At 46.1% G+C, this 23,034-nt stretch overlaps 1 protein-coding gene across 6 annotated transcripts in view; it reads left to right on the top strand.

The window, feature by feature from the left end:
* Window positions 1–23,034, top strand: part of myo1b (myosin IB) — a 51,149-nt gene that overhangs the window by 23,701 nt on the left and 4,414 nt on the right. Inside the window, exons 4-26 of one of the 6 annotated variants that reach the window (XM_040027775.1) lie at window positions 164–258; window positions 2,386–2,490; window positions 3,952–3,998; window positions 5,522–5,585; window positions 7,103–7,201; window positions 7,964–8,067; window positions 10,196–10,343; window positions 10,932–11,050; window positions 11,610–11,696; window positions 11,796–11,861; window positions 12,494–12,499; window positions 14,349–14,453; window positions 15,537–15,599; window positions 15,950–16,150; window positions 16,357–16,583; window positions 16,819–17,019; window positions 19,069–19,162; window positions 20,148–20,297; window positions 20,382–20,450; window positions 20,545–20,631; window positions 20,963–21,049; window positions 21,957–22,043; window positions 22,827–22,913. In XM_040027775.1, the coding sequence (XP_039883709.1) occupies window positions 164–258; window positions 2,386–2,490; window positions 3,952–3,998; window positions 5,522–5,585; window positions 7,103–7,201; window positions 7,964–8,067; window positions 10,196–10,343; window positions 10,932–11,050; window positions 11,610–11,696; window positions 11,796–11,861; window positions 12,494–12,499; window positions 14,349–14,453; window positions 15,537–15,599; window positions 15,950–16,150; window positions 16,357–16,583; window positions 16,819–17,019; window positions 19,069–19,162; window positions 20,148–20,297; window positions 20,382–20,450; window positions 20,545–20,631; window positions 20,963–21,049; window positions 21,957–22,043; window positions 22,827–22,913 (2,398 nt within the window). The remainder of the gene's footprint in view (window positions 1–163; window positions 259–2,385; window positions 2,491–3,951; window positions 3,999–5,521; window positions 5,586–7,102; window positions 7,202–7,963; window positions 8,068–10,195; window positions 10,344–10,931; window positions 11,051–11,609; window positions 11,697–11,795; window positions 11,862–12,493; window positions 12,500–14,348; window positions 14,454–15,536; window positions 15,600–15,949; window positions 16,151–16,356; window positions 16,584–16,818; window positions 17,020–19,068; window positions 19,163–20,147; window positions 20,298–20,381; window positions 20,451–20,544; window positions 20,632–20,962; window positions 21,050–21,956; window positions 22,044–22,826; window positions 22,914–23,034) is intronic. The other 5 variants (XM_040027779.1, XM_040027776.1, XM_040027780.1 and 2 more) reach the window with 5 other exon arrangements.

Below are 23,034 nucleotides of genomic sequence, written 5' to 3'. Positions count from 1 at the left end.
GCTGGCGATTAGTGTAGACGCCATGCAGCCTGGCACATAAGCGTGCAGCGTGTGTGAACGACCTCTAACTGCCCTCACCCACAAAATGTCAGAGAATATACGTGAACAGCAGTTAGCTGTGTGCAAATGTAACGTGGAGGCTTTTGGGTTTGTGCTTTTGCAGCTACGCTTTGGCAGACGAGGCCTACCGCTCGCTGAGGGACCAGGACAAGGACCAGTGCATTCTCATCACAGGGGAGAGCGGAGCTGGGAAAACTGGTAAATGCTCAGTTTTTTTTGTTGTGTCATAACTTCAGAGCAGGTAACAGGATCACCTCACCACACTGAACGAACACCTTCAATCAGGCTCTAACAGAGTGTCTCACACTTCATGTGCTCAGCGGTCCTTTGTTTTAAATGTAGTCATAACTTGTAAAGAAGCCGATAAGGGCTGTGGGATGTAATCCTCCAGAAAAGGGAGCTGATGTCAGTTTTGTTTTGAGAACATCGTGTTGGGACATGAAACTAGATAATGACTCTGCTCACATAAAGTCATGGCGGTAGACATATTACAGCAGCAAACACACGGCTGTGGTTTCCTCATATTTGTGAAATTATGTATATTCAGAGCCAGCCAGTCTCATTCACACTGTTATGAACACTTAAAGGCTGGACTTTCCATCAGACTGAAGCTTTTTTCCATATTGTGTGGTTTTTATGATGGTGTGTCCATGTTCTGGAGCAGTTTCACATACTGTACAGAAACACAAGAGGATGGTATTTCCTGTGCAGTTTCACAGGTAACAGCAGTATGCATCTGACTGCGTGCTGGCTCTGGGAGTGCTGCTGCAGCTCAGTGCAGCTGCAGACATTCATTCATACTTTGAGTTCAAACTCTGACCTGTTCGCACGGCCAACGTTGTCCCGAAGAACGTTCTGGCTCGGTGAGACGTAGCAGCAGCCCGAGTAAGCTGTACAAAATTCCTACATGCATTTATAAGGCTGTGCAAAACAACCTTAATGACCTCAGACTGTTATGTTTTCATTTTTCTAAAGCTGTACTTTATTTGTCGTATTTTTGAGACCTCTCCATCATCCTACATCACCCCCTAAAAACCTGAATAAACTGAACACCACATGTTTAAGCAACAAGTTGCATTATTAATAAAGCTAAGAAGTTCCAGCATATCAATACATTTCCTTTGTGTAACCTGCTTTCAAACTCTTGCTATGCTGATCTCTGACAGGAGCTCCGATTTCCCAGCAGAACTTTGCCTGCAGCCTTTGTCAGCACTGTGTAGGAATATATGTTATGCATAACCAGGATTATTTCTCGGTGATGCATCAGTGGCGTCCACCACGGGGGGCACAGTGCAGTCAGACCGGCCGTGTTCTGTTCTGTAGGATGCACCAGGCTTTATTCCAACTCCAAACCTCTCCTGGTTGTTGGAGGGAAAAGAAAAAACGACTCCGAGGAGCCGTTTCTGCAGCCAAGTCGGAGATAAATTTGGATTTCGGTAATCTCATCAGCCCCGAAGCTCTGCAGTGAAACGAGGCCATCAAAACCAACCCTATCGATATGGGTCATTGACATTAAAGTGTGATAGGGGTTTCTTTTTCAGGCTCTCTCTGACTGTGGCTTCTATAAAGGGGATGTGACCAAAATTATTATCAGATGCCATCTCAGTGTGCAGGAGACATAACAGTTTTTATTGTCTGCAGACGGAGTACGTTTGCTTTCCTAACCTGAGAGATAACAACGTGAGGATTAAAGTCCTCAGCTTGTAACTCAGAAAAGTTTTTTCCTACGTTTAGATAAAAGTACGTGTCCCGAGCTGTTTGCCAGACTAATCAGGAATCTGTACCGACGACTGCTCTGAAGGTCTTTCCTGTCCTTGCCTGGCACGCCGCACGCATCGCCGGTTCTGGGTCACCGTCCGCTCTCTGGTCAGGAGAGGCGATCCTGATGCCAGCCGTCGTCCGACGAGGCTTGTCGCTTGTTCAGACAGGACATGTAGCTTTTTGAGCCAAGCAGAGAATTATTTTTGGGGAAACGTGTCTTAGTTGCAGCACGCTGTGCTGGAGCATTTTTAAATCACTTTCAGCTCCACAGAAAGTTTTATTCCCGTGCTTTCCCCTGGCTTTCAGTGTAATCATAGTATGAATGATGATAATGTGATGCAATTCTGGTCACCGTGTAATTTAACAAAGCAAGTCTTTATAACGGGACCTCCTCCTCTGCTCTGCACCCTAACGAACGATCCACACCCTGCTCTGATGGCTGTCGGGGGGGATGATGTAAGGGGGATTTTTATAGGGGATGGTGAAATGGGTCGACATCTCTGCACTTGTCCCTCAGTCATGTGAATCACATTATATTTATCTGTGTGTGTGTGTGTGTTTCAGAGGCCAGTAAGCTGGTAATGTCGTATGTGGCAGCGGTGTGTGGGAAGGGCCACGAGGTGAATAAGGTCAAGGAACAGCTGCTGCAGTCCAATCCCGTGCTGGAGGGTGAGTGAAGATGCCCAAGCTGCGTCCCAATTCAGGAGCTGGGTTGTCTGAAGTTCACGTTTGGAGGGTGGATGTGTGTTGAGGGGTTGCCAGAGCTGCTCTAATTCAAGAGATCTTCAAAGTGCAGCTGAGAAAAGCAGCTTTCTTTACTCAGCGTTTAGGAAACGAGAAGACTGTGCAGGATATTCGCAGCCCGACTGTAAATGCACTGCAAACCGCTGCATGAGAGCGTTTAATGATGGTCTTTGATATTTTGGCTTGATTTCCAAATGCACAATACACCAAAACAAAAATGCAAATGCAAAGCTCCTGGCAGTTAGTCACACAACCTACAAAACATTTCTTTTAGCTAGCTTAGCTAATCCGTAAACACAGATGATTATATAACCATGGAAATGTAATCACAGGCAAGTTAACTCATCCGCAAAATAACTTTAGGGATCTTATAAATACTGTATAATACACTCTTTTATTTTCTTAGCTAAACGGGACGCTACACACACACACACTCATTCCCACAGCTCAGTTCTGGCACGCAAACAGCTGTATTTTAATTGGGGGCAGTGGACAGGAAATGCCCATGAATGATGAAGCTGTATGCCCGGGTTGCTGCAGAAAACCCCGCACATCTGCAAGAGTTTAGCTCACGTCAGTCTAATTGCCCTAACACTGAGAAGGGGGAAAGGGAACAGAGTCACGCTTAACACGACGGATCCGTCACGCTCGCGCTCTGCGACACGATACGTGTTGGTTTCATTCTTTGTCGCCCTCGGTTTCTTTTCATTTACGTCTCTTTATCTTCCTCCAGCCCTCTCCTTCCCCGTCCTCCTCTCCCTCTGGCTGCCATTGTGCCAGACTAGCAGCCCACACATTCACAGCAACCGCCGACTTAAACGCACATTAATCAGCTGTTATCAGCAATTAAGCAGTTATGCTAATAGCGCTGTGATGCGTGACACGTTAATGGCATCTTTATGTAGAAATGTGGTGTGAAGCCAATGGAAAGGTCGTAGCAGGGAGATGTTCTGAAAGGCCTGATTGTGCACGAAACACAAAGTTGTTTGTGTCAAAAATGAATATTTAATGAACCCTTTAGTTACGTTTATTTACAAGCAGGAGCCCGCATTGAAGCACTTTTTGAACGTGGCGTGACATCAAGGTTCAGCCCGCCCTAAGCCTGGAAAGCCCTGGTGCTTTGCTTAATCCACCCAGAATTATGGGGCCTCATCAGTACAAATGGCTTTGACATCCAGGCCATGTATGATTGACAGCTAGCTGGACTCGGGCACGAGGTTAGGGATCATTATGAAGGTTTTGAATATTCTTAATGGCCTCTCTGCAATGCATCGGCGGTAACTTTACTCTGAGGTTATTTGCACAAGCTTTGCATTGTTTGTAAAGCTTTCTGAATCCATTAGTTTAATTATTTGTGTCTGATTTTTCTTTTTTCCCTCTCTTCAGCTTTTGGAAATGCCAAAACTGTAAGAAATGACAACTCTTCCAGATTTGTAAGTATGCAGGACGAGCTTCTGTGGTTTGGAAAGATGATCTCGTGACAAACATTCTTTTTCAGAAAGCTTTTGTTTCTTGAATACTTGGTGTGCATGTCCTGTGTGCTTATACTGTTTGTGTTTATGGCAACATTACTCCAGAACGTGTTTTCATGCATGTGAGGTAGTTTGACTATCATGCATGTGAATATGTTTTTTCAAATACAGGTGATATTTCTTGGTGTCCTCCCTGTGTTCCCATGTAATCTGAGACCCTGGATCTTCCCAGTAGACGGGTCCACACGCCCCCTCGGTCTGAGCAGGCTTTGCACATTTGATATAGTACATGTGCACATGCCTCAGGAAATGCTCTTTACATAAAGCGAGCAGGACGAGGCCTTTCACCTACACTGCGCCGCCCGTTCCTCTGCGTCTCGTATCTCTCTGAATCTGATTGTTGGAAAAGCAGGAGAAATTTAATGCCTTTCTCTAACATAGGTCTGGTGTCATAAGGGTGATTAAGTAGCTGCTTTGGTCCTTGGACAGACACACACACACACACACACACACACACACACACACACACACACACACACACACACACACACACACACACACACTGCAATTTCAATGTTACAATGTAACATTATGTAACAATGTAACTGCAGTTGTAACATTGTCTTTGTTTTCCTCAAACTGCCTGGTTCAGTATTTTGGGGACGTCTGATCTCCTGTGATTTCCATCGCTGTTCATTTCTAAACGTTTCTAACATGAATGTTTAGTTAGCTGCAGTTTCTTCAAAGAGAAAAAGTCACTTCATCTTAGCAGCTGGCAGTCCATCCCAAAAAAAGTCTATTTCAGTAACACCCCAGCCCCCCAGGACTGAACTTTGTTTTCCTTCTTGTGCCTGACGCTCGATTATTGTAAAAGAAAACGATTCTCCCAGCGTGTGCCAGCTCGCAGGCGAACTGCCAACCTACCTGTCGTGTCCCAGTTTTTGTGTCACCGTGCACATGGTTTTTAATCATCCGCCTACTTTTAGATGGCAGCACATGCCGGTGCACGGACATGCAGTTGTAGCGGTGAGCGTTATAACGGATTATGACCCTGATCTGTTTATATTTAGCTAACCTTCGCAGCAACCTCAGGCCCGCTCACCAGATATCAGCTCATCAGAGCGCCATCGGTTGATCAGAAAACTATAAGTCAAGCTGGCTCTTCATTTTGCTGAGTGCAGCAGGCTTATTGAGTTTGGCTAAAACCCATTTACCAGCAGAGCTTGGCCTGTTCAGAGGAGCTGTCTGCTATTAATACATCAGAGGAGGGAAAAAGCCCGAACACAGGACTCTCTGTCTCAACTTCCAGGTTTCAGAGAGAGTCAGAAAAAAGGCCTGAATGTCATTTTTTAAAAAGAGGTCACGCCTCCCTGTTATCTTTAGGTGCTCGGAGTCCTTACACTTCTCCGACCGACTGAATCTATACGACGTTTTTAAAAATAGACAATGGCAATAAAATCTAACTGCTGCTCTTTGACCCTCAGGGAAAGTACATGGACATTGAGTTTGACTTCAAAGGAGATCCCCTGGGTGGAGTCATCAGTAACTGTGAGTAATAAAATGGAAAGAAAGCTTTTTTTTTTTTTTTCCTGATTGATATTTTAAATATTTGTAAATCACATTCCTCCGAAAACGCCGTCATTCCAGCCTCGTCTTTCCCCCCTCGGCTCCTTGGCAGTGTTTTGGTTTGATCTCGCCTCTGTTCACATTGTTTTGTCTGAGCTGGTTTCCCCGGCAGAGGTCACAGAAACAAAGACGGAAGCTGACAGCCGAGGCACAAATGAACCTCTGTCTGCTCGCCTGAGTCAGTCAGACACAAAGATGGTCTGTGAGAAGCAGCTGCTGACATGTGACTTGGTCAGACCGAGCTGGCTAGCTACACGGCTGCTCTTCCAGGCCTGGATGGATTCCTGTCTGCTCATTATGTTTTAGACGAACCTCCTCTGAGCCTTCGCTGTTTCCTACGGCCGAGAATAGCTGGTTATGATTTATGAGAAGTTCTCAGTAGCGTTGGTAATGATAGTGGGGAGACATTTTTGGCATGCCTTTAGTCACAACATAACACAATATTGTTCCCGCACGGATGCTTGAATGTGTGTTTGCTTATCTGAGGCTGAGGGAACATTAAATAAACGCTGTTCAGGAGGCTTTGCAGCAGAAAGTGGAATCCTTCCTTCTCTTCAAAGTAAAGCTGAGTACTGAGTGTGGCTGGACATGGCTGTGCTCAGGTCACTTCGCTGCCCTGCCCCTGTGTCTGTCTGTGATGGAGGAACTGGTTTTCAGTGGCTTGTCTTGTCCTCTCTGTATCTTTAATCACAGCTCTGTATTGCTGCTGACAGCCACTCAGTTGTGGATGTTGTATTATTGATGTGCAAGCTCTCACGGAGCCACTAACGTGATTCTAACCCCGACAGCCCCGGGGCTGCAGCGACCTCTAGTTTGGTGCTTGCAGTGGAGCCACGACCACAGATCTGCGAGTCGGTGTTTAAACAGCCTTAAGTGCAGAAAATTGCCAAAAGCCGTTTTTATTTCCTTCTGATTTTTGGTCCCGGTCACTGTGGTCAGTTTGTTCCCCGGACTCTTCACTTGAGTACAACATCAGCTCTTCAAGTTTCCTAAAATAAGCTGTTTTTTAAAAATAGACAAATTGAATGCTTATTCAGCCGGTGATGTTGCTGAGCAGCACAGTCGGGCTTTAATTAAATCGTACTCCTCCTGATGTGGTGAGAGGATGATGGTCCCTCTTTAATCAGGTGCACTCGGTTCCAGCCCCGGAGAAAGGGCTGACGTCTGATATCGTTCGTGGGGTTTCTTCCTGTGGTGTTTGCACACAGAGATAATTACCAATATTGGTTTGGTCACCTTGGAGACTGAAAAAACCGTCGCTGGACGAGGATCCCAGTCGAGCTCTACAAATACAGGCCGGGCAGCTTTAATTCCTGAGGCTCGGCTCGATATTTACTGCTGGGGGCACCTGAGAGTGGCAGCAGAAGGATTTCCTGTGCAGGCTTCTGGTTCGTCTTTGTGTGTCATTGTTTCCTTTTGTTTTTTCTTTCTTTTTTTAGATCTGCTAGAGAAGTCACGTGTGGTGAAGCAGCCGAGAGGCGAGAGGAACTTCCACGTCTTTTATCAGCTTCTGTCTGGAGCCTCAGACGACACGCTCAGTGAGTAAAACTGCTGGAAAAGCTGGTCGACTGGTGGCCTGGACAGGAACGTAGAGCTGCCGGGATCAATGCCACTTTGAGAATCGGGAGAAAGACCTCAGAATGTGCACGTCTCTGGATGCTCGCAGTATGAATTAAAAAAATAGGCCTGGTGTTCTGCTTACTGTTACGTTTACCGTGTGTATACTAAATGTGCCAATCCCCCCATGCAGCTGCATGAACACATGGCTAACGCATTAATAAGTCGCCCTTCCTGCCTAATAAACACCACGAGAACAAAGAGAGTGAAACCCACTCGCTCTGTTTGCGTTTCTGCTGCGAGGGGCCATTGTTTAATGTTCTTCACAAAGGAGAACAATATAATGGTCATTGACCCCAGAGCGCACACATCACTGAGGCTCTAGCTGTTGTTTATACTGCTATGAATGAAATCTGACACATGCACCCAGAAGAGGATTTCTCTACTAAATGACAGGGAGGCCTTTAAAGAGGGCAATCTGATCTTCCAGCATGATGTTCACAGCAGCAGCTCAGTGTTTGAATACACCGTGTCAGAACTGAAGGAGAGCAATACTCCAGGGCTTAGACACATTTTTCTAAAATTTCTAAGGCAACACCATCAGTTGTGTTTCTTTAAACGGGAATTGAATTCAGCATCTTCTATCGGCTCACAGAGCTGTGCTGGATTTTATGGGGCAGCTGGCAGGAGTGTAGTTACGCTGCATGAGTCTAAATGACAACCACATGGTTTGTGTGTCACAGGGAAGCTAAAGCTGGACCGGGACTTTAGCAAGTACAACTACCTGAGCCTGGACTCTGCTGCGGTCAGCGGACTGGACGATGCGGCTAACTTCAGGACAGTCAGAGTGAGTAGAGCGCACACATGTGTCCGTATGACTGGTGGAGCCCGACGCTGCGCCTCACCCTCGTGACGTTTGGCACAGACTTTCCTCTCTGCGGGATTTCTGTTAACTCGGTGTGGCGCGGCAGAGCGAGGAGGCGGTCTGATTGTCCTGTTATCTCCACGGCAGAACAAACGAACAAACGTGCTTTAGCGTCAGTATTGCTGGCTGTGTAAACACTTCACGCCAGCGGCCCTCCCACCTGTTGCAAAACCAGGTGAACTTTGATCTTGACGGTGGATTAAAGACTGGTTTGTATTGATTAAACACAGGAAAAACTCCAAAAACAGAGAAAGCCACGGGAGAAAAGAGAGTTTCTTCTTATTGAAGCTCTGCACAAATATGTGCTATTTTGTCTTTGCGGTGTCGCGTCTTCTCAGCCTTATTGATGGTAACACAGAGGATGTTGTGTCTGGGAGAAGCGCTCTGCTATCTCCTGTGCTGTGTCATTAGGCCTGTTTCAGCATGCTTTGCTCAGCTACTGTATAAGCCCCTACAGCCTGCTCTGTCACTCTCTACTGTACTCGTTCCCCCTCCTCACATCCTGCTTCTCATCGACTCCCACAGAGTTTTTAACGCTGTTCCTGCTGCAGCTGCGTTTCTCCACAGGAAGCACAAGACGACATTCCCTCCACACAATGACGCCGCCACACAGAGCTTTCTTTTCTTAAATGTTTATTTGTTGATGTTTGATTAAATGTTTGCGATTCATGAATTCTCCATCATCGGTCGTCACCGCTCACCGCTCTGTGTCTGTGATCCAGGAAGAGGAAGTTTGACTGTAATATGATGGACCGGGATTCCGTTAAAGAGATTTAAATATTCAAATACATGATTTCAGGTGTTATGATAGCTTGTGCTGATATGTTTGATAGGATTTTGCTTTATATATATACAGTGTCTACAAGTTTGAGTGGATTCCACAAACCAGTGAGAAGACTAGATGTGTCTTTTTAATAAACTCATTGTGAGAGCACTGATCACAGAGCAGTGATATACACAACATTATCAGCACCTATTGTGTTGGTCCTCCTGACTCATCGAGGTATGGACTCCGCCCCTGAAGGTGTGTTGTATCTGGACCCAGATGTAGGTCCTGTAAGTCCTGCATGCTGTGAGGTGGGGCCTCCACGTGTCGGTCCAGCACATGGCTCGACTGGATTGAGATCTGGGGAATTTGGAGGTCAAGTCAACTCCTCAAACTGGCTGTTGTGCTCAAACCATTCCTGAACCATTTCTGACTTGCGGCGCATTATCCTGCTGAAGAGGCCACAGCCATCAGGGAGCACTGTTCCCACGAAAGGGTGTAGATGATGTGCAACAATGCTTAGGTAGATGGTACGTGTCAAAGTAACATCCACATGGAGGCAGGACACAAGGTTTCCCAGCAGAACATTGCTCAAAGCGTTACTGGCCTTCTTCCCATAATGCATCCTGATGTACCAGATGTTCCCCAGGTAAGTGATGAACAACCACCCAGCCATCCACGTGCTTCATCAGACCAGCCCACCTTCTTCCATCGCTCTGTGGTCCAGATCTGATGGCCACACGTCCAGTGTTGGTGCTTTCAGCAGCAGACAGTGGTCAGCATGGAGACCCTGTCAGGTCTGCAGCTCCACACACAGCAACCTGTGATGCTCTGTGTTCTCTCACCTTTCTATCAGAACCAGCATGAACGTTTTCTGCAATTTGAGCTCATCTGTTGGACTGAAGAGCTGCTGTGGGAGTAAAGGCTGACCATAAGGGAGTCTTGGCCACCCATGACCCCATCACTGGTTCACCTACCTTGGATCACTGACCCCTGCAGATCAGGAACACCCCACAGGAGCTGACCCAGTTCTATCAAACGCTCCCAAATCCTTACGCTTGAAAACGATTCCTGCTTCTAACATCAACTTTAAGGACAAAATGTTCCCCCTCTCTGACACCTCCCGCCCACTAACAGAGGCCATGATGAAGATATAATCAGTGCGATTCACTTTACCTGTCAGCTGTCAGGATGTTCTGTGTGATGTTTGTAGGTGTTCCCCTCTGCACCAAGTTGCCTTAGTGACGTTGTTTCTGTCTTTTCCCTCTTCTCGCCCTCTTCCAGAACGCCATGCAGATCGTGGGCTTCATGGAGGACGAGGTGCAGTCGGTGCTGGAGCTGGTGGCAGCTGTGCTGAAGCTTGGCAACATAGAGTTCAAGCCAGAGTCGCGCTGCAACGGCACCGACGAGAGCCGCGTCAAAGACAAAAATGGTGGGCTTGGTGCTGCTGCGCCTTCATCGGACACATTTTACACTGTTTTGTTTTTTTATTCACAGGAGTTATTGTGAATATTTTTCCTTTCATTTAACCCTTTTGACCCACTGCTCACTGGGCCTGGTCCAGAGTCACCGTCCCCTGTTGGCAGCTTGTTGTCCTCAAACAATATTTGTGTTATGATTTGCGTGACAAGAGTTTCACTCTCACAGCTGCTCTTTTTAGGGAAATCATTCATTTGCATTTTTCCCTCAGTGAGTCTTGGACAACCGTGCTTTCCTCTTTTTTTTCCCCACATTTGAATCAAAGACTGCATTGTTAATAATCAGCTGCAACGTGTTATTCAGATGAGTCCTCTGTTTTTGCTTTTCCCTCGACTCTGCCGGTGAGAACACCTCATTGTCGGGAATAAAACCCAAACGCTGAGGAGGTTACGAGGGTTGATTCTTCCTCCTTACAGCTTCCTTATAACGTTACCCTCTGATTCGAATCAAATGTAGAATAAGAACCATCTCAGGGTGAGACCTGATGTCTGCAGAAGCTTTTTCTTTGTGTCTTAATCCGTTTTCTGTGGCTACTCTGCAGATTTGAAGGAGATGTGTGAGCTGCTGGGGATCGAGCAGTCTGTGCTGGAGAGGGCGTTCAGCTACCGCACAGTGGAGGCTAAAATGGAGAAAGTCTCCACGACGCTGAATGTGGCCCAGGTCAGAGGCAGACTGGCATCTCTTTCACCACTTTCACCTGCTTATTACACACACACACACACACACACACACACACACACACACACACACACACACACACACACACACACACACACACACACGGGATCACAGTGCATAGAAACCAGAGGGCCATTTCTTCCCGTTGACTTGCTTTACTGGCTGCCGACTCTGTGCCACTTCTACATGACAACGTCTGCATTATACATGTGCAGTATTCCTCCTGGAAATTCAAATGTAGGTCATATTTTCGAGGTTAGTGGGTTCATTCAGACTCTTCATATAACATTAATGCTGCAAACATGGGCCCTGTGTGCCCAGAACAGACGAGGAAAGGGTTTATTAGCCTGACTTTATAATCCTCATATTTCTGCTCATGTATGGCCGCTGCTCTGTTTCCTTTGAATCAGTGTAGCCACGAGAGCTTTTTATAAGGAACAAGGTTAGTTAAAGTCTGCAGATATGTAATAAAATGAATCGTTGCCGATTCTGCTGGTTCGCTTTATTGTCGCTTCATCATTAACAGTGTCTTCATTCACAGGCCTACTATGCCCGAGATGCCCTTGCCAAAAATCTCTACAGTCGCTTGTTTAGCTGGCTGGTTACCAGAATCAATGAAAGCATACAAGTAAGCGATGTCAGGCATCTTTTTAATTTATTTATTTAGACTGACAAAACTCCACTGCTGTACTTTATTCCTAATGGTACCAATATTGTGTCCCTGCAGGCACAAACTAAAGCTCGGCACAAGGTCATGGGCGTCCTGGACATCTACGGCTTTGAGATATTTGAGGTGAGACAAATAGCAGCTCAGACCAGCCTTTTTTTATCCTGACAGGCCACAAGGGCACAGTCGGACCATCCAAACAATTTTATTACAAGGAAAATAATTTTGCCCTCGGCTGTTTGCGTGCATGTTTTGGTACCTGTGTGGAGCCTGTCGGCAGAAACGTAGAGCTGATAAAACCACACTGAGATCAGATTAGTTCAGTTTTTGTTGTTGCTCCTGGAGTTGAAATTATTTTTGTGGAAAAAGTGGTTTCAATTCTCAAAGTCTGCATTTCACAGCAGGAAAAATAGCCTTTGCATCAGCGCGCTGCTCACCACACTCTGCACGTCGTGTTCATGCTGTTGTTACACAATCAAAGGTGATTCTGATTCTCAGCGTTAACATCACATATTACAGCGAGACGTAGAACAGGCTCCATTTATGCTAACTGTATACAAAGTAATGCACCAAACGCCACATAGACAGCAATGCATGTAAACATGTGACAGAGTTTGAACAGAATGACGGCTTTAAAAGTTTCTTTGTTGTGATGCACGATGCCCCCCGATCATGTCTTGCTCCTATCCCTGCCTGTTCACCCCACTCACTCTCGAGTCCTTCCTCTCCTCTCGTTGTTGTTGTGTCTGGGTCACCAGAATGGAGTAAGTAACACCTGCACCTGTTTGCTGTGGCCGCGAGCATGCTGTGATCTAAACTCCTTAATTCACCTCCCCGTTAAGGACGATTCAGGGCTCCTCGTGTGCAGCAGAGCCACGCGGCTGAAAGGAGGCTGGACAAGCCAAAGTCACAGGCTGCTTAAGTCAGTTCAGTCAGTACACTTAAAGCAATGCACTCTAATGCAACAGGCCTGCAGTGAACCCTACATGGATAACAGTTATGTGAAGAATGTGAAGCTCTCGGCCTTATTGCTTGTTGCACTAACAGGTGTTTCTATTATTAATATTAATGAGTGTAGAATTAAATGCTTTCTTAGAACGATCAGGTGTTTCAATAAGACTGAAAGCTGATTGCTGAGTCTTTATTTGGCTCCAGTTTTTAAACAGGATAACAGAAAGTGATTAGTTTAAAAATGGATCGTTATTTTGGAGAGATGAAAATGTATTTACTTTATTTATATCATGCTGATATTTGACACAGACCGCACCAACTTTAGCTCGCAGCATATTAAAAGCATCATAAAACGATCGTGTGTTAAATTTTAGTTTAAACATAATAACATGGTCAACATGTCAGTTACTGAGCTTCAGAGGAACATTGTTCATCTTGGCTAAATGTTTATTATTCAAACGTGGAACCACTGATGAAAGTCTGTGAACATGAAGGCATTTTTATTATGTCCTTGAATGAATATTAACCACTTGTCATAAAAACATTGACTGTAGATAAAATAGTTTTGGTTTCTTTTACATGTTTCAGCCACGCATCTGCTGCCACTTTGGAGCGTGTGTGTGTGTGTGTGTGTGTGTGTGTGTGTGTGTGTGTGTGTATATATACAACCTTTTCGTTTCTCAGTAAAAGGAAATTGTTTTAAAAACTGCTCCACTTGTACGTGTGGATCCTATTTCCTGGTCACTGAGAACCTCGGTTTGTCCTCTTCTCCGAGCTGTTGGACTAAACTGTCTTTGAACCTCTAACCGTAGCAATTAAATGTTAACCTAACCCAGTGTGCCAAGAAGCATGACTCACCACTAAACACCGTCATGATTGACGACAATAATAAGTGAATGCTGTGGGGATTAAAAGTGGTCGAGGCTGTTATATAGTCAACGCTCCATCAATGTTTAATGAAATCTAATCCAAGACAGTTCACAGGAACGTGTTCTGATAAGAATTTGTCATTATCTGGTATTATTACAACCTTCCTGGTATCCATTGTTCAACGTCCAGATTGATTAGGTGTGTGCTCAGTCGGAGAATGAGTTGGCAAATCCTCCGAAGGAGCGAGCTGCTGTTCAAACTTATTATCACTGGTGTCATTTCAGAGGTACGGTAAGTGTCAGTGCGTGCAGCGACATCAAGTGATCCTGGGTTACAGTCGTGTTTTCTAAAAGCAGCTGTGCAGCTGTTGAGGATATGAATTCACTTCCAGGATGCGCAGGTGCAACCGTACTTTTTAATAAAACACAACAGGAAATTAGCTTGGAAAAGTGAATTGAACAGACAAATCCAGTGGAAATGGATATGAAGGATGAGTCTCAGTTAGCCAAGAGAAGAAGAAGCTGAAGCAGATTTGACAGATAAGCTTTTAATACAATGAAATATAAGATGATCCTTCAGACGTAGATTCCTGAAGTGTAGTACTTACAAACAGCTGGATGTTGGATATCCGGATATGTAGATGTTCCACCTGTCCTACCTTCTTCTAACCTGTTATTAAGCCACTCAGCAGACTGCACAGACCGTTAGTGGCAGGAATTCTCTGAAATGCAGATGAACCAACACATTAACAGAAGTCTGACTGTTTTTCTCCTCCTGGTGCTACACCCACAGGACAACAGCTTTGAGCAGTTCATCATCAACTACTGCAACGAGAAACTGCAGCAGATCTTCATCGAGCTGACCCTGCGTGAGGAGCAGGAAGAGTATATCAGAGAGGTGAGTGTGTGAATGGTGAACTCTGGGATCTGACCAGCACAGCTGTGCAGAATCTGCATCTGCATCACTCTACGTGTCGGCGCTCTGCACACCTTTGTTGCGCTGGCGGCTTGGCGCTTGGCGCTCATCTGTTTAAGCTCTACAAGCCTCGCCCTTTGACCAGACGCATTATTACTTCACGCGTGTCTCTGTCATGAAAACCTTCTTCATTTATTCCCTTCACGTCTTCCCTCTGTGGATTCTTGGGGACGGAAATGGTCTTCCACTCCGGCGAGAGTAAACACTCCCCACTGCGGGCCTTTAGGCTCTGTTTGTTTTCCGAGCTCTGTGTATGAGTGCAGCGGTAGTGACCCCCACGCCACTTCCCTACTAACACCACCACCAATGATATTCCACTCCTGGCCTCTCTCCAGTATACTGCATGGGAAAATACCGCAGTGCTGGAGCAAGAAGGGAGGATTACCAATCAGGAATGCGGCCGGCCACCCGTCAGTTTAAGCTATGCCTCCTGTGCATCCGCCCCTCCCCCCTCCAAAATATCTGTCCAATTGCTTACCCCGACCTATGTTACCAAGCCGTTAGTAGCTATGAAGTTGATGGCTGCTAAATCGTTTTTTTTCAAGGCCCAGTGAACCTTTCTGAGAGGGCAAGATTGAAAGTGTTCCTCCTTTGAGTCTCCAAAGGGACTCTGGCCTCGACGTGAGGCAGACGGAGCCTGTAGGACATAACATCAAAGCACCGAGGACAATTATGTCTTCAGAACTGATGGAAACGCATCGGTTTATCCTGATTAAATCATTTTCAATAAACGCACTCGAGTTCAAGATGAAAGAAACAAGATCTGTGACCAACCCAAGTCTCTTTGTTTTTCCCTTCCCGGAGCATTTGTTCTCATTACGCCCATGTAAATATTAAGTGCTGCAACATGTGTCTCTGTAACTGCAGCACATGAATACTTGGTAAAGGCGATAGATGAGGTGCACGCTGAAAATGCACGTGCTGAGCTGAGCTCTCCCACATCCTACATCAGTCTCTAAAATGTACACAAATGTCTGTATACCTCTGCTTATGCATTTGTTACAGGGCATCGAGTGGACCAACATTGAATATTTCAACAATGCCATCATCTGTGACCTGATTGAGAACGTAAGTCCTGTGTCTGTTCTTGGCTTTTCATGTTCTCCACACTTATGTTTCTCTGGAATAACTGAGAAGCGCTAATTTTGGTTAAATCTGGGGTGATTTCTCCCGCTCTGTGACTCCAGAGGTGGCGTAAACCTCCTGTGTAACCTCATGATCGGTGTTGTTATTGAAAAGCAGTTCATCATCAAAGCTGATTTTAAGTCTGACGTTGTCTTAGCAAAATGAGATGATTATCCGAGCTGTTGTGAACAGATTGTTCAGCACCGTGAAACACATGAGCCATGACAGAATAATACGTTTCTACGTTGAACCCTTCAGAAGTTTGACCCTAAACCTCCTTTTGTTTGTGCCAGAATCAAAACGGCATCTTGGCCATGCTGGACGAGGAGTGTCTGAGGCCGGGGACGGTCACTGATGAGACCTTCCTGGACAAACTGAACACCATCTGTGCGGACCACCAGCACTTTGAGAGTCGGCTGAACAAGAACTCAAAGTTCCTCAACGACCACAGCCTGCCGCACAACTGCTTCCGCATCCAGCACTACGCCGGCAAGGTACCCGAGGCGGCAACAATAACAGCTGACGGATATGTTAAAAAAGACATGTTAACAAATTAATAATATAATATGAATTTTTGCATGGGACAGAGTGAAATTCTGCCATAGGATAAAATCAAAGTGTAAAAAGAAGTAACCACTTTGTTCAACTTGTGTATGAAAATACCTTTTTGTGAATGGCTCACTTCCCTCTGTGTATCCAGGTGCTGTATCGTGTGGAGGGCTTTGTGGATAAGAACAATGACCTTCTGTACCGGGACCTGTCACAGGCCATGTACAAAGCCAACCACAGCCTCATCAAACAGCTGTTTCCTGAAGGCAACCCAGCCAAAGTCAACCTGAAGAGACCCCTAACTGCTGGATTCCAGTTCAGAGCTTCAGTGGGCACGCTGATGAGGAACCTGCAGACCAAGAACCCGAACTACATCCGGTAAATCTGGTCATATCGATTACACAGAAAGAGCAGTTCGTGCTGTTTGTGATTCTCTCAAAGTTTGCTTTGAAATCATTTTCAAATAGTCCAGAGAGTACAGCCGGCCTGCTGTTACTCTCACCGTCTAGCACGGTCTATTAATCTACAAAAAGCGCACTTAAGAGCTGCTGCTGTTACTGCAGCCGGCTCTACGCACCAGCCTAATATCTGCAACTTAATTTTTGCTTTCCAGCTGCATCAAGCCCAATGATAAGAAGGCATCCCACATCTTCACCGACTCTCTGGTCCGCCATCAGGTGCGCTACCTGGGCCTGATGGAGAACGTCCGTGTGCGACGAGCAGGCTATGCCTTCCGCCAGCCCTACGAGCCCTGCTTGGAGCGCTACAAAATGCTCTGCAAAAGGACCTGGCCGCATTGGAAGGGGCCTGCAAGGTAATTGTTGTTTATACCCTGAAGTGGTGACATTAGGGAATAGTTGATTAGGGGGGAAAAGAGGTCTTGGCCCTGGAAGCTTGCCAGAGCAAATCCCTTCAAGTTTTCAGTGTGAAAATGTGAGTGTGGAAAATGAGAAATGCTCCCAGGTGTCTTTAGCTAAGGCACTAAACTTGACTGTGCTCCCAGTGGAGAGTGTGTGACCAGCACTAATAGACTGTGGCTAGAGCGGTCCACTCCCAGGTGTGGCTGTGTGAATGCGAAGCAGCCGTTGCTAGAAAGTACTCGGATGACACAGAAAGAGGCAAAAGGGAAAATAATTAGGGGAGCTTGACAGCAGTTTACCCAGCAGACCATATGATCTGTATATTTAAATATGTGGTCTAAAACTCTGAGCTATAAAGCAACACTTTTGGCTGAGCTGGTATGTGTAGATCTAAGGATAAGGAAACTGGTTCCCTCCTTTTTCCCCAGCTGTTTTCATGCATTCCTGTCCCCACTGTGTGCATATGCATGGATTCACATGCAAGTTAACTAAAGACGTGAGTGATTCCAGGGTAAAAAGGTTTGGCTGGTTCGGTCATGTTATATAAAAGCAGTGTGTCAGCAGAGATGTTTTAGGTGCGTGTCGTCACAGCGAGCTTTGTTTGAAGGAAATGAAACCTTATGTTTCGGAACCACAACATGCCCAGACGTTCCCTCCTTATCGGTCTCCTCGACTCGGCCAGACTTGCAGGTTTCGTCCTCTCTGCTGGTGAAGTCACTGATTCCTATCTGCCGTCTCACACATCTGGCTCCTGATGTTTCAGCATCTTTGTATCAGCTTTGTGTGGTTTTAGTTTTCTTCTCAGTCTCCTGACATATTTCTCTGGCTGTTGCTTTCATCGTGGTTTCCATCGTTTCTCAAACTCCATCCTCGGCGCTCTCTTCTGTTATTCCATGAATCCGAATCCTTCTGCTGTTTCTGTCAGGTGAAAAACTAAGTACACCCCATGATTCAGCATCATGTGCAATTGTTTTCTGTGTGGTTTTCATCAGTCTCACATTGTTGTGGTGTAATTTTGGCCCGCTCACCTTTGTCTGTGCAAGTCACAGTAGTCTTAAGATCCTAAACACGAGACGACTACACCTTAACTTTTTAAGACATTTAACCTCTGATCTAAGAAGCGTGTTTACTTCTGAATGAAAACGTTGAGGAACAGATGTTTGCAGGTGTTTATTCACGCGCAGCTCCCATCACGGTGACGTCTGGACTTTAAACGGCTCCCCTGTTCAGACGGCACAGGTTGAACCTTTGCAAACATGAGCTGTGCTGCCCTGTTTTTTCTTTATTTAAAAAAAGAAGAGGCTGTCGTTCCAAACAAGCCATACTTGTTCAGTCTCTTTCTAATTGTACTGTGATGAACTTCCCAGGTTAGCATGCTGAGGCCTGCAAAGCCTTTTCTCTGAGCATTGCACAACCTGACCCCGGGGTGAACTTGCTGGAACGTCCACTCCTAGGAAGATTTTGTTGACACACACCTGAAAGCTCAAACTGACACAACCTGATTTTAAAGAGTTGTTATTTTAATCAAGTGCGTTTGATTAGCAGCGCACGCCTGCGACTTACCCTCTTATTACCGTGGCTCAGGGGGTTGGGAATCGCATCTGTAACCAGAAGGTCGCCGGTTCGATCCCTGGGCTCTCTGTCCTGGTCGTTGTGTCCTTGGGCAAGACACTTTACCCTACTTGCCTACTGGTGTTGGCCAGAGGGGCCGATGGCGCGATATGGCAGCCTCGCTTCTGTCAGTCTGCCCCAGGGCAGCTGTGGCTACAACTGTAGCTTGCCTCCACCAGTGTGTGAATGTGAGAGTGAATGAATAGTGGCATTGTAAAGCGCTTTGGGTGCCTTGAAAAGCGCTATATAAATCCAATCCATTATTATTATTATTATTATTATTAATTCCTATGGAAGCAGTAAGGGTGGGACTGCACTGCAATCCTGTGAAAACTGTATATATCTGCACTCGTGTAGTGTAGGACCCTCTTGACTTTTCTGACTTCCCACAGGGAAGGAGTGGAGGTGCTGATGGCCGACCTCCAGATTCCAACAGAAGAGATCTCTTATGGCCGCTCCAAGATCTTCATCAGAAACCCAAGAACGGTAAAATCCACTCTCTAACCTGGCGAAGCATTTATTTTTTGGACAGCTGCTCGGTATTCCTGCAGATTGGGCTGTTTTGGAGTCGAATGGTTGAAGCCGGTGTGCTCAGCTGCCTTGCTTTCTCACAGCTACATGTTTGTAAAGCAGGGTGGGCTTTGCTTGGAGCCCCCACTTCAACAATTAGCTTGTAACCACCACTCTGAGAACACATGGTTTCACTTAGCTGTCCCATATAACATGGGAAACAGGCTTCTTTCCTCTGCGCTTGCAGACTCTTCAGCTGCTCGGGCCTGCAGCGTTTGGATGGACTTTCTCCCCCACCAGCAAAAGGCCAAACAGAGCCTGGAATAACATGATCTCACACTGGGAGAATTTTTCCATAATTGCTTTTTCTATCTGATCAGCTTATCTGCTTTACATATCTACAGCTTCAAAATCACTGAAACAGAGTTCGAGCATATTTATTCTGCTCCTTAATCACTGCAGTCACACCTTTAGCTTAACTGACACCATTTTTTTATCTATACAGAAAATAGAATAGTCGCGACGTAGGTATCAGTCAAGCTCTGTGGATATATGAACAAACCCAGAAACTTCCATATGTGGCGTTATGTCGACAGGCCCAGTGTTCCTGAAGGTAAAGCAGTGACTTCCTCCTCACACCAGTGCAATAACTGATGCGGTCTCATCCTTGAGAATAAGTCGATTATCAAAAGGTCATTTTTATTGTCTTCCTGGAGCAGTAAACTTTTTCTCCCACCTGCACTTTGTTCTTGTCATTGAGAAATTGCTGCTTCCTCAGTTTAGAACCCCCCCCCCCCCCCTAAAAAGTCCAACTCATAACCTTTTCCCCCTCAATGTAAACTGACTTTCCCTGACATTTTACCTTCCTGCAGATAATTTGATGATGTTGATAACATCCAGCGTTCACACAGTTTCCCAGGTGCTCTTGTCTGGAGCTCTTAATTTTCTCCTCTTCCTGCAGCTCTTTTTCTTGGAGGAGAAGAGAAAGCAGTGTCTCCAGGACCTTGCCACACTCATTCAGAAGATCTACAGAGGCTGGAAGTGCCGCACGCACTTCCTGTTGATGAAGAAGAGCCAGATAGTGGTGGCAGCTTGGTACCGCCGCTACGCTGTGAGACCCTTTAATTACACCAAAATACAAAGCGGATTAAAAACCATACTCACCGATGCATAATGACACTTTTCCATCTCACAGCAACAAAAGAAGTACCGGAACATCAAGAGTGCTACCACCATGGTTCAGTCGTACACCAGAGGCTGGCAGGTGTGCATCTGTCTTTGAAATCACTCTGTTCATTGAAAAAAGTGTAGCAGCTGTCGTGTGGAAGAAAATGAAAGTGTCTGCATGTTTCCACCAGGCCCGCAAACTTCTGCGAGAGCTGAAACATCAGAAGAGATGCGAGGAGGCAGTGACCACCATCGCAGCGTTCTGGCACGGCACCCAGGTACGGATATCAAAGAGCGAGGTGTTTGCTGTACCTTGATGGCTTCTGCAGGAGAAGCCTGCTCCTGAACGCTTCAAACTCTTTGGTTTTTTATTGTTCGCTGTGTTCTTGCCTAAAGGCTCCACAGTATTGCAAGACGGCTGTTCTTTAACAAACCTGTCCTTTAATGTTATTGCTGCTGTTTTCCTTTAATCCTGCTTCTTGTGCTGATCACACAGCTCCCACTTATTTTTTTCTCCCTTGCTCCTTTTTCAACTTTCCCGTCTCGATTTTTTTTTTCTCCTCTTCACATCTTTAACTTGTCTTACCTAACGCCCACCACATCCACCAGGCACGGCTGGAGCTGAGACGTCTGAAACAAGAAGTGCGGAATAAACACGCTGTGACAGTAATTTGGGCTTACTGGCAGGGAACCAAGGTATTTCCACCCAGCGATAGTGTGTTGCTGTCCCAGCTGCCATCCCTGTTCATCACGTCTTGTCCCATCCTATGCTATTCTCACCACGAAACTGCCTGATAGAGTAGCAGCCCTGCTGAATGAACCTCGGCCAGATTAACGAGCCCGACTGTTCATTTCTTCCCGTTTTCTGTTGTGTGGCTCTTAAATGTGGGATTATCTCGACTTCCCCAACTAACACGCTTAATCCGGCGTCGTAAACGGTGCCGATCGTGGCTGCGACGTGCGGCTCAGGTGTTTTACACTTTCTGTCCAGTGTGCCACACCTCTGCTGCGATCTAAAATTACTTCCAGCATATGCTGCAAACATATGCTGGAAGTAAGAAATGTACATGTTGCCACACATCTGATTATGATTGTGGTTTTTACTCTGGTTAAAGTCAAGAAGCTTCTTATTAATCGATGTGATGATGTGCAGCAGGAAGCTCTTAAAGCTCAGCCTGATTCTGCTGGCATGCAGGAAACCATTATCCTGTCAGAATGTAACAATCTCTGTTATATTGAATATTCTTGGAGGTTGTTATTAGACTAAATTACAGCCAGGCTCAAAGCATTAAGACTTTAGTGTCTTAAATCTAAGCTGTGGTTCTGGCTCTTTGTTAGTTTGCACCTTTGACGCGGGAGATAATTGAACTTTCTTGCTGGACTTTATTTTGCAGCATTTCATACAATATTCTTTTAAAGCTGACCACACACAGCCTCATTGTGGGGAGAGTCTCCTCGTTCGCACGTTTTCTTGTTGTTCGTCTTTGTTTATCCGCCTTTTTGCCCCTGCTGTGTCGCCTCTGCTGTCCCTTGTTTTCGGACAATTGTGTTTTGATTGCCACTGAAATTAACTTCACCCACAACTGCCACCGCTTCTCATTAGGCCCGGAGAGAGCTGCGTCAGCTGAAGGAGGAGGCGAGGAATAAACATGCCGTATCGGTCATTTGGGCTGGCTGGCAGGGCACCAAGGTATTTGGGAAGCCTGTTGACTTGATTTGCCGTGACTCTGACTTGCCGCCCTCCATCAATCCCACTCCCACCTCGTCCATAACGTGTCCATCTGCTCGACTCTTTCCAAACACTTAAGTTGTATGTAAGACATCTTATTATGGAGTCTCTCAGAGGCGGACTGCTGGCTGCTAAAGCACAGCAGTCTCACCCATGTGACCAGAATGGTTATTTTCATCTGAACCTGCCTTTGCAGTGCTGTCATTTTTCCACTGTGAGTACTAGTCAGTGAAACGTAGGCGTCCAGTCTCCGTACATCACATCAGGGACTGATGTGTCCTATCCTGGCATTGTTTTCAGCTTCTTCCTCCGAGGTCCATGCTTCACACCGCATGCTGCCTGCTGCCTCTGCATGACTTCCTGTGTAGCTGGTGCATGTGTAGTTTTTGCATTGCTGTGCTGTTTTTTAGAAGGATGAGTTTGGATCCTCTGACCGCCTGAGATGTGACTTTTTCTTTTCTCCTTTTGCACTCAAAGTTGTCAAAGCACCAGCTCTGTTTGCCTTCCAGAAGTTCCCCAGATAAATGCTCCCATGACCCACACTTCCATATTGGTTTCTGGAGGCTGGAGAAGCAGAGCTGTAATTTTACAGTCTCTCGGTGATCACACTGTGCTTGTGTGCAGTGTGTGTGCGCATTTGATGTTGCTGACCTCAGGCAAAACGGTGTCTACCTCCTCTCCCTCTCATCTTCTCCTGCTTCATTTGTTCCTACTCTCTGTCTCTTCCCTCCCACCCCCGAACAGGCTCGCAGGGAGCTCAGGAGACTGAAGGAAGAGGCCAGGCGTAAGCACGCTGTCGCTTTGATTTGGGCCTACTGGCAGGGACTCAAGGTACCTCCCAGCCCCACGGCGCAGCCATCAACAAGTCTGCCACCTACTCGACACCCCTGACTTTCCTCATCCTCCTCAGGGATCTTCTCTGTCATTATCCAGGCGCTGTCCTCGTGACACT

The sequence above is a fragment of the Simochromis diagramma genome, unplaced genomic scaffold (genome assembly GCF_900408965.1).
Source record: "Simochromis diagramma unplaced genomic scaffold, fSimDia1.1 OVJJ01000343.1, whole genome shotgun sequence".
In the NCBI taxonomy this organism is placed as follows: Eukaryota; Metazoa; Chordata; class Actinopteri; order Cichliformes; family Cichlidae; genus Simochromis; species Simochromis diagramma.
This window is presented reverse-complemented; position numbering and strand designations above follow the sequence as displayed.